Genomic DNA, 10795 nt, shown 5'->3' with positions numbered 1-10795 from the left:
AAGCATCAATTCTGTGCTCAGCTTTCTTTATGGTCCAACTCTCACATCCATACATGACCACTGGAAACACCATAGCCTTGAGTAGCAGGCGTTTGTTGACAAAGTAATGTCTCTGCTTTTTAATATGCTGTCTAGGTTGGTCATAACTTTCCTTCCAAGGAGTAAGCGTCTTTCAATTTCATGGCTGCAGTCACCATCTGCAGTGATTTTGGAGCCCAAAAGCATAAAGTCAGCCACTGTTTCCCCATCTATTTGCCATGAAGTGATGGGACCAGATGCCATGATCTTCGTTTTAGGTTATTAACACAATTTTAAAAATTGATTTTAAAAAACCATTTCTTTTCTGGTTCCCCATCATTTTATTAGGGTAAAATTCACATAAGATTCGCCATAGTAACCATGTTAAAGTATACAATTCAGTGCTACTTAACACATTCACAAAGTTGTGTAAATAGGACGACTCTCTAGTTCCACATTTTCCTCACTTCCAGGGAAACCCATACCTGTTAGGTAGTCACTGCGCATCCCCTTCCCCACCCCCAGCCCCTGGGGACCACTAATCTGCTTTCTGTCCCCATGGATATGCTGCTTCTAGACATTTTATATAAATAGACTCAGATAATATGTGACCTTTTGTGGCTTTTTTCACTTCGCATAATATTTTCAGTGCAACCCACATTGTAGCATATGCAGCCTTTATATGGTTGAATAATATTCATATATATAAAAACATTTCGCTTATCCATTCAACTTCTGATCTATATTTGGGGTGTTTCTACCTTTGGGATGTTATGAATAGGGTTGCTGTGAACATTTGTGTACAAGTTTTGGTTTGAACATCCGTTTTCTACCCTTTGGGGTCTGAGTGTCTTAATGAAATTTCTGGGTCACATGGCAATTCTTTGTCTAACCTACTGAGTAACCAGTTCCCCTTTCTCACCCCCTCCAGCGCTGGTGTGCGGTGTGTCCTCGGTCCTGCAGAGGGAACACTGTGTGGCTCTCCCAACAGCACAGCCGTTTATAACCCCACTGGGACGGAAGGTGAAGAGGGGCCCACGGGTCAGCAGCTTGAAGCAGAAAGCAGTTTCCCAAAGGCTTCTTTCCTTTTTTTTTTTAAGATTTTTTTTTTTTTTATGTGGACCATTTTTAAAGTCTTTATTAAATTTGTTACAGTACTGCTTCTGTCTTATGTTTTGGTTTTTTGGCCGAGAAGCATGTGGGATGTTAGCTCCTCAACCAGGGCTTGAACCCAACCCCCCTGCATTGGAAGGCGAAGGCTTAACAACTGGACTGCCAGGGAAGCCCCCTCCCAAAGGCTTCTTGTGCCTCGTCTTTACTAACCAAATGTCCCCGATGTGCCCTCCTTAGACGTCTGTAAAGCAAACAGATCCCAAGATGCTAAGAGGCATTGGACTTGCTCTCTGGGCTCTTTGATGTTTTCTACGTGTTTTAGACCTAAAGCTTTGCTGGTTATCAGCACACTCAGAAGTATAATCATGCCAACCACTAATCACTATATTAAAAGGGAATTTTCACTTTTCCCTTCCCACTTCTGTCCTGATAATGACTTTTGGGGGGGTGGGGGTTAACCCAGTTATTTATTATTATGTTTGCCTTACAACTTTTAAACATTTCTTTTGAATGATTTATTTCAAGAAAGAAAAGCTAACTTTAATTATTTTTAAAAAGAACATTTGGCCAAAAAGTCATTGTTATTTTTAAATAGGGGGGGAATGACTCTTGCACATATCCATAAACAAGGACTTCTGAAGGTCAAGGAAATGACTGGGTTTTCACTTGATTTTGTGTAATTTACCATTCAGATTACTCCTCAAACCTTGGAACGTCATACGCGGCCATTCCTGCGAGGTCGTTTACCCAGTCAAGTCCCGCGTTCCCTTCAGCTTCCCCAGGGACAAATGTGAGTACAGAAGCGTTTTCTCCGTTGTCTCTCGTCATCATCGAAGCATTTTTACCACCTTCTCTGCCTGGGTGTAGAGATGCAGAGGAGGCTGGGTGAAGCAGGTACAGATGGCGCTTAGTGAAGGGCAGGAAAGCAGAGGTCAGCGTTTAATTCAGTCCAACTGGGGTTGAAACACACAGATTAAGTCTGACTTAATTTCTTCAAATTGAAAGCACTCAAAGACTTTCTAGCATTCGGTCCTGGTTTAGAAAAAAATAAGTTTGAGGTCCGTGTGTGTGTTTGTGTGTTGTGTGTTTTCTAGCACTTTGACATTTTATTGAAGTGGACCGTTTCCTTTGAGTGGGTAATTCTGAAACTTGAACAGAAAGAGAAAATGTGTTTTAAAAGTAGGGACTCGTTGCGCATGGTTATTTTTGGCTCCTTGGGGAAATGGTGACATCTGCATAACGCTTTTTTTAGTTGTGTTTGTGTTCCTTCTTCTCTGCAGTGTGCACTTTGGTCCCAAAGCTCTAAGGGCTCATCCCTCTTTTTTCCACCAATTGTGACAACTTGCTCTCCCCACTTGCTTCTCCCACTCCCAGGAGCTACCCAGCTTCCTTTCCTCCCTGGGAAACGCGTGGAAGGCGATGAGCCACAGAGCCCCCCATAAAGCGAATTTGTTGTTGTTTATTCGCTAGGTCGTATCTTTCTCTTTCTGACTCTGTGAACTATTATATACCAGACTCCCCTGTCCTCCACTGTCTCCCGGAATTTGCTCAAATTCATGTCTATTGAGTCGGTGATGCTATCTAACCACCTCATCCTCTGCGTCTGACCGAACCCTGCTTGAGGCCGAGTGTCTGTGTGGTTTTGCCTGAATCTGTGGGGTGTTTGTTTTTTTTTTTTTTTTCCAGTTTGTCATGTGAGCAGCTGCAGGCTCTTTCTTCTCCAGCTCAGGAGAGCCAGTCTCCCCACACGCCATCCTCTCCACGCATCAGGGCATTGGAGCAAAGCTTGGGAAGAGCACGCTGAGATGTTTAGGTTTAGACCCTGGGTGCTGAGTGAGTGGGGAGGTGAGGAAGTTCATGATGAGAAGCGAGGCCTGCTTGGACCGCAATTTCTATTTGTTTGTGTTTCGGGGAGAAGTGCTTCAAGGGGGCGCCCCTGTCTGCAGCCCATGTTTTGGTGAGAGAGAACGTTGTGGTTTCTCTCTGCAGTCTTCAGATGGAAAGCCACGCCTGGTCAGCGGCAGCGTTGGGTCAGTCCCAGGAGAGAGGGTGGGTTCAGTGAACCTGTCGTTTGTCTTTGAGTCAGACGCCAGATTCCATGACCTCGTGTCAAATGCAGGCGCTGGCAGCTCTGGCACGGCTCCCACCCCAGGGCCTGTTTCCCACACTGTGGACCATGGAGCCAGCTCTCTGCCCACTCTGAGACCCCAGCACTGAGCAGAAGGGGCTGTGACCCAGATGGGGGAGGCAGGACTGGGGGTCAGGTGGGCCAGGGATCTGGACACAGGAAAGACAGACTATGCCAGATGAGCCCTTTATAAAGGGGCAGGGGCTGAGTGGGGCGAGGAGAGAAGGACACCTCTGTGTCGGCCTGTGCCTTAGCCACATCCTCCGGCCCCGACCAGTGAACCGCAGGGCCAGAGCCCAGGTTCAAGTCCCAGGTCTGGAGCCCGCCACTGTGTGGCCTCAGACAAGTCACTTTACTTCTGGGAGACTCCTTTTCCTCAAGTGGGGCAAATACTGCCCTGATAATGACTTTTGAAGTTGGGTTTCCATTTTGGCTTGTGAGCCTTCTGATGATGCCACTGATCTTGGAGCATCTTTGTGGCCGTTTGAGCACTGTCTTCTGATTCGATGGTCTGAGTGGTAAGGTGGGCGTGAGGCTCAGGGCAGACCAGTGTTGTCCTGCCCTTGTGAAGGTCAAAGGAGACCATGTCGGTGACAAGGATTAGTGAACCGTGCAGCGTGTGAGCAGTAATAATGGCTGGTATTGAGCACAAGACCATTTAACCTATTGTGGGGAAACCCGTGCTATGGTCAGACAAACCTGTGCTCTGTCTGCTGGCTGTGTGACTAGGGGCTGGTCTCAGGGTCAGCATTCCTTCTGCGCGACTCTGTCTGGGAATCCCTCTAGTCCCGTCTGCTCCCCCTGAGAAGCTGAGAGTTCCCACGGAAGGGCTTTACCCAGGCAGGGGGCAGACACCAGCAATGTGCTGACTCGTGATCATTTGTGAGTATAGCTTCCTCTGGATGCCTAGAGACAGGGCGTTCATCTGGCTTGAGCCTGAGAAGCAGCGCAAGAAACATTTTGCTTTCTGTGCTGTGGCAGCAGAAAGGTGATGGAAAGCCCAGACATAGTCAGATGATAATCACAATAGCTGTTATTATATGGTGCTCAATACTCTCTTAGCGTTTTTGTATGTATTAACTCATTTAATCCCCTAGACAACCCTGTGAGGTGAGGAAACTGAGGCACAGAGAGACTAAATTCCCTGCCTAAGGTCACTCAGCTGGTAAAGGGTCAGCCATGGGATTTGAACTCAGGGGACCTGGCTGTAGAAGCCTCACTTTTAACAACTAAGCCCTACTGCCCATCTCTGAGGTCTCTCCATCAGGATGATTCTCTCCTTAGTACGTTTCCCCATGTCCCTCCCCAGCTTCCACTCCACAAGCTGCTTAGCAGGCTCTCAGGCTGTCTTGGGAGTGATGAGGTCTCCTTGGGCCTCAGTCAGCAGCTGCCGTGGAGCAAAAGGTGAAGAGGCTGTCAGACCTGGCAGCCGAATTCTTCGGCACCGTGACAGGGTCTCCCAAGATGAACCCAGACGTTTGGAGGCATTTGTACATGCTCAGTGGAGGCAAAGAGGTGTCATCTGACGATTTTATCGTTGTAAGTTGTGAAGTCTCTTTGGTCACATGAGCGTCCCAAGGATATTTGGGGGACAAGGACAGAGTTTGCTCCAGCTGGTCCCTGCAGCATCAGAGCCGGTTCATCCTTCTGGTCCTCTTGTTGCCGTTTCTGACAAATGCAATCAAATGTAGGTGTGTTTCTTTAGAAAAACCTGAAATCCAAAATTATTGACTTGTGAAGACAAGCCGAGAAATATGTTGAATCCGCTACTGAAAAATACTCTGCGAGGCTCCTTATGTAGTGCTAGAGTTCCTCAGAGGAATTATTGATTCTTTTTCTGTCTGCAGTTGCTGGTCTCCAAAGATAAGCAGATGCACCAAGGGGTGGTTAATCTGTTACTGAAGGGCACTTTTTTCAGGCTCCATAGGTGCCTAGAGAGCTCCTTTTGCATACGTACATCTATTGTGTTTCCTGCTTACATAATGTGTGCTTTTTGTGAAAACTCAAGCAGAAAAGAAATATTTAAAGAGGACGCTGAAATTCCTCCCACTTTCCCCCCTTTCTGCCCCCATAGAGACCCGTGAAGGCTTTCGTGCCTTTTCCTCCAGAAGTGTTTTCCAGTTGAGTGCCCGGGCTTTTTCTGCCTGATTCCGCTTACATACATCTTTTCAGAAACACGTTTTGAGTAAAAGCAGGAACCACCAGGACTCGGCCACTTTCACATCAGTATTGTTTGTGGAGCAGAGAACAGTTCTTCCTTCTAAAAAGTGTGTGTTTTAATCACTCAGTCATGTCCAGCTTTTTGCGACACCATGGGCTATAGCCCGCCAGGCTCCTCTGTCCATGGAATTCTCCAGGCAAGAATACTGGCGTGGGTAGCCATTCGCTTCTCTAGGGATCTTCCTGACTCAGGCAAAGAACCTGGGTCTCGTGCGCTGCCGGCAGATTCTTTACCATTTGAGCCACCAGGGAAGCCCTCATCCTTCTAAAGCCCCCTGTTTTTAAGCAGGGAACAGCCACACGGGGTTCCATGGTGTGACGGAGGCTTCAGGGGGTATCTGAACTGCCACAAAATCTAAAATGACCACACAACCTGTCTACTGGCTGAATCTGCACTTATCTCAATTCGGTTAGCAGTGCAAGCCGTGCAAGCCTTTCCGTGTTTATTTCTGACAGAGATGGGGCACTGAAGTGACGGTTGTGTGCTCTGCTGAGGGTGGGTGATTTGTGCCTGTCCCTGGCCCCTCCCCTCCACCTCCAGGATCCCGGGAGAAGGGTGTTCACTTTCACTTAAGCTCCTGCCGTGTGAGGGAGCAGAGGCGCTTTATCCTTGGCTGCCTGAGTCGTCATAAACAGAGTAGTCAGGTTTCTGCAAGGGGCCACAGGGGCCTTCTCAGCCTGTAAATAGTCTTCTTGTGCCTGCCTGAGATGCACTTTGCCTGCTGACTGTCCCATAAAGTCACTTTGCAGTTTGCACAGACACCTTAGAGTTCATTTAGTAGTGCTAGTGCCTCAGATGGGGCTTCCCCGGCTGGGGACGATATGTATTGTTTTCACGGTTTCTTTCTCACTAGAACCTTGCTCACCAGAAAATGTGTGTAAATAAAGAAACCGAGGCACAGGGAAATAGAAATGCTGTGAGAAGCCAGAGGTTTAAGTCATAGGTTGCCCCTCCGATTGCTGGCTGTTTCTAGAATACCTCTCTTTCCACCCTGGCCTCTAAGTTCCATGGCTCAGAGCACCCTGGTCTCCTGACCCCGCATAGACCATGAAGAGTAGTAACTGATGTGGCAAATACTCTTCCCCTCCTCCACCATTCCAGCTCTATCCTTGCTCTTGTCCCCTCGGCAAGGCTCACCTTGTGCATTTTCAAAGAGAGCAAAGAATGAAGAAGCAGAAGACCCGCATGGGTCTTTTTTTTTTTTTTTTTTTTGCTTACAAATATGAATTTTTTTGTTGCTGCAAAAACAGTAAAATGATGTAAATGTTAAACAGTAACAGAAGTATACAGAATAGAAAATCCAACCCTGGAGCGAAAACTAAAGGTAAATGTCTTCAGCTATCACTGTCTGTCTCTAGCTAGGGTACCTGTGCAAATTTACTTACTATAAGTGTATACTTGGGGGGAAATCAGATCATGTTGTATTGTCTATAGTGGGACTTGGTTTTTTCACTATCTGCATGGTATGTTCAAAATCAACCCCATGAGAACTAAACATTTTCCCTGTGTCTGTCCTCAGGTATGTTTAGCACAAACCCAGCAGAGGCCCACAAACTGTGTGCCAGGTGAAATTAGGTCACACCTAGAGGAGATGAGGCTGGAGCAGAGAAAATGGTTTATTGAAGATCACCTCTATATTGTAACTCTTAAAAGCAGATTGAGAGACTTCTCTCACCCTGGGGGCCTCTTGCCCAGAGCCACATTGTTATGACAGCTCTGTTAATTATTGAAACTGGGTCTGTTCTTTGAACTCGTCTTCGAAGTCTGCTCCCTCTTGCATCAGAGGGCATTGAAAGGTCTCAGAATCTTCCTACACAAGTCTGCTCTTCTCACATTTCCACCCATCCATAAAAGATCTGCGAGGGACTGGAGAGGTCTTAGACCTGGTCGCATGAACCATTAGAAGCAGTGTCTGGTTTTGCTTTATTTATCTATGGCTGCGCTAGGTCCTCCTTTCTGTGCATGGGCTTTCACCAGTTGCTGTGAGTGGGGGCTACTCTATTATCGTTGTGATGTGCGGGGTTCTCATTGCGGTGGCTTCTCTTGTTGCAGAGCACAGGCTCTAGAGGATGCAGACTTCGGACGTTGCAGCCTGTGGGGCTCAGTGGTTGAGGTGCATGGACTCTAGAGTGCAGGCTGAGTAGTTGCGGCACATGGGTTTAGTTGCCCTGAGGCATGTGGAGTCTTCCCCCACCACGGATCGAACCCATGTCCCCTGCACTGGCAGGTGGATTCTTAAACACTGGGCCACCAGGGAAGTCCAGAAGCAGCGTCTGGTTTTAAATGAGTGGCTGCAACCGATGAAAATGTACCCAGGGCCCTGACTGCACGTGGGGGCATGCCATGCCATGCTAGCTTGTGAACTGAATGGAGCATCCCCGGGCTGGTGAGAGATGATTGTCCCCTCAGGTTAGTAATGAAGACTTCAGTTACCACCCAGACACCTTAGCTCTCTTAGAGACTTGACCTTGGACCGGAAAGTTTCAAATGCACCTGGCACCTGTGTGCCTCCCGGGAGAGCATTAGTGGGTGGGATGCTAGCAGAGCCCATCAACACCAGGCTCACGATTCTAAGTCCAGCTGCTGCTCTACCCCCCAGCACATCTTTTAAAATTTATTTTTGTAATTTCAAATTTTAATTTAATTTAGACTTACGGAAAAGTTGCAAGAACGATACAAGAACCCCCATATACCTTTTACTTAGATTCGCTACATTTTTACATTTTGGCTGATGTACTTTATCATTCTTTCTCTGTGCCTCTCTGTCTCTCTGTATCATCTGTCCTTCCATCCATCTGTCTATCCATCCATCCAATGATCTATATGCATGTTTCTCCTGAACTATTGGAGTCACTGTACCTCTTCACCCATAACTACATCAGCATGAATTTCCTAAGAACACAGACGTTCTCTTACATCATCATAGTACAGTTATATTTTTTTCCTTGTCCAGTAGCATCATGTGTGTGCGTGATAAGTCGCTTCAGTCATGTCCAACTCTTTGCAATCCAATGGACTGTAGCTTGCCAGGCTCCTCTGTCCATGGGATTTCCCAGGCAAGAATACTAGAGTGGGTTGCCATGCTCTCCTCCAGGAGATCTTCCTGACCCAAGGATCGAACCTGCGTCTGTCTCTTATGTCTGTTTCATTTGCAGGTAGATTCTTTACCCCTAGCACCACCCGGGAAGCCCAGCACATTCTTGAAGTGTCACAGGAAAGAAAGGAACAAGTATTTATTTATAGAAGCTTGCTGACACCAGGCTTTGCATGAAGACACTTTATATAGTAGTACACTGTGGCATTTTTGTCCTATGGAATCAGTTTTTATTTTCCCTGTTTTATAGAGAAGCAAAATCAGCTTGGAGAAATTCAGTCCCTTGCTCGTGGTCGACACTGGAGAGCAGGAACACTGGAGACAGACCCAGGTCTGTCTTGATGCTCCTACTGCCCTGGCCCGAGTGCCTGGAGGCCAGAGGCACACAGCTGCTGTATCTGTCATCAGGGTGGTAGCAGGCCCCGTGTGTGTTTAGTTTATCTCAGTGTATGATCTCAACTCCTCTCGTTCCTTCAGAAGGCACAGTCATTCAGGGGGGCAGACACATTGGCAAGGTGCTCCCTGCTGCGAGCTCACCCTCAGCTCTGTAAAGAGGAGACCAATACCAACACAGACAGGCCTGTCTGAAGGATGACGGTCCTTGTGCATGTATGCGTGCTGGAATGGCTGATCACCCAGAGTAGAAGACAGGCATTACATTCATTGGGCAGGGGGTGGAAAAGATGCAGGTTTCCTGTGTTTGCCCAGCACAGTTGGGGAAACTTATCATTATCCTGGGTCTTAGGCTTTAGCTTGGCAAGGCTTCTGAGACGAGTGGAATTTTAGAACGCTGAGCCACATAAGCATGGCTATTTTACATCTGGAAGGGACTTGAGACATATAGACGAACTCCCTCATACCCCACCCTGGGGAACTCACCCCGCAAAGGAAAGCTAGCTTGTCCTTGTCATGCCCCTAATCGGTAGCTGAGCTGGGTCTGAAATCCAGTCCTCTGTCTTCCAAGTTCAGGGTGTTTTTTTTTTAACTACATCAGAAAGTCTTGTGGTTTTTACAGCCCAGACTCTTTTAAATTATTCACTCCTACCTCAGGCAGCCCCTGTCCTGCATTTTATGTTTGGCAAAGTACTATTTGCCAAAGTACTTATATTAGTGAGTTTAGTGAGTAATTAACTAGTTACCCGTTTTTATTAAAGCAGATACATGAGTCACCCTTTCTCATCAGCCTAGAGATCTAACCAAAGGTTACCTTATTAGTAAAGAAACTCAAAGTATGATTTCAACTTGGGTTTTTTTAAATGTCAAAAGTAACCATCCTTCTTTAGGGGATGTATGTATACCTATAGCTGATTCACTTTGCTGCACAGCAGAAACTGACCCGGCAGTGTAAAACAACTATACTCCAACACACACACACACACACACACACACACACACACACACTCCTTTCTTGATACATTATTACCTTCAAAGACCCTTCAGGACTTGGGCTCCTTAGAGAACCCAGGTTGGGAATAAGTGTACAACATTGTGCTGCCTGCTCCAGGGCACTCAGGGTTGTCTGCGATCCTGGTGAGCAGACTTTAGAAGTACCTCCTGGACCATATCCTCCCTTCCTCCCTCATCATTTAGATCTCCCATGGGACGTAAGGCAAATAATAGCCGTGTTTTATATGAACTGTTCAAGGATGGACTAGAGTGATTATACATATAACTCTATGCCCTTGATGAATCAAATATGATTTTGAACCTAATTAAGTTTAACAAAAAGATATTTTAGGTCACTCACAGAATGTAGACTGAACTATATTAAATCGAATATTTGCAAAACAGTACAACACATAGAAAATGTTTCTAAGGACTTCCCCAGTGGTCCAGTGGTTAAGACTCTGCCTCCCAATGCAGGGGGTGCATCCATGAAATGTACTTTTTTTAATATGTAAATAGGTACTTTATTTTTAAATTTTTTTCAAAATGGACAACTTTTCATTGAGGTGCAGTTGATTTACAGTGTAGTATTAGTGTCAGGATGTGAGAGTTGGACTGTGAAGAAGGCTGAGGGCCAAAGAATTGATGCTTTTGAACTGTGGTGTTGGAGAAGACTCTTGAGAGTCCCTTGGACTGCAAGGAGATCCAACCAGTCCATTCTGAAGGAGATCAGCCCTGGGATTTCTTTGGAAGGAATGATGCTAAAGCTGAAACTCCAGTACTTTGGCCACCTGATGGGAAGAGTTGACTCATTGGAAAAGACTCTGATGCTGGG

The 10795-nt window shown here is 46.5% G+C and overlaps 1 protein-coding gene across 2 annotated transcripts in view; it reads left to right on the top strand.

Annotated features, from left to right (window-relative positions):
- RBM20 (RNA binding motif protein 20) overlaps positions 1-10795 on the top strand; it is a 75300-nt gene that overhangs the window by 22477 nt on the left and 42028 nt on the right. For both annotated transcript variants that reach the window (XM_010859365.1, XM_010859366.1), the window contains exons 4-5: positions 950-1041; positions 1824-1921. In XM_010859365.1, the coding sequence (XP_010857667.1) occupies positions 950-1041; positions 1824-1921 (190 nt within the window). The remainder of the gene's footprint in view (positions 1-949; positions 1042-1823; positions 1922-10795) is intronic.

The sequence above is a fragment of the Bison bison genome, unplaced genomic scaffold (assembly GCF_000754665.1).
Source record: "Bison bison bison isolate TAMUID 2011002044 unplaced genomic scaffold, Bison_UMD1.0 scf7180017864456, whole genome shotgun sequence".
Taxonomy (NCBI): domain Eukaryota; kingdom Metazoa; phylum Chordata; class Mammalia; order Artiodactyla; family Bovidae; genus Bison; species Bison bison.
Note: the sequence above shows the minus strand (reverse complement) of the source record. Positions and strands in the feature narration are given on the sequence as shown.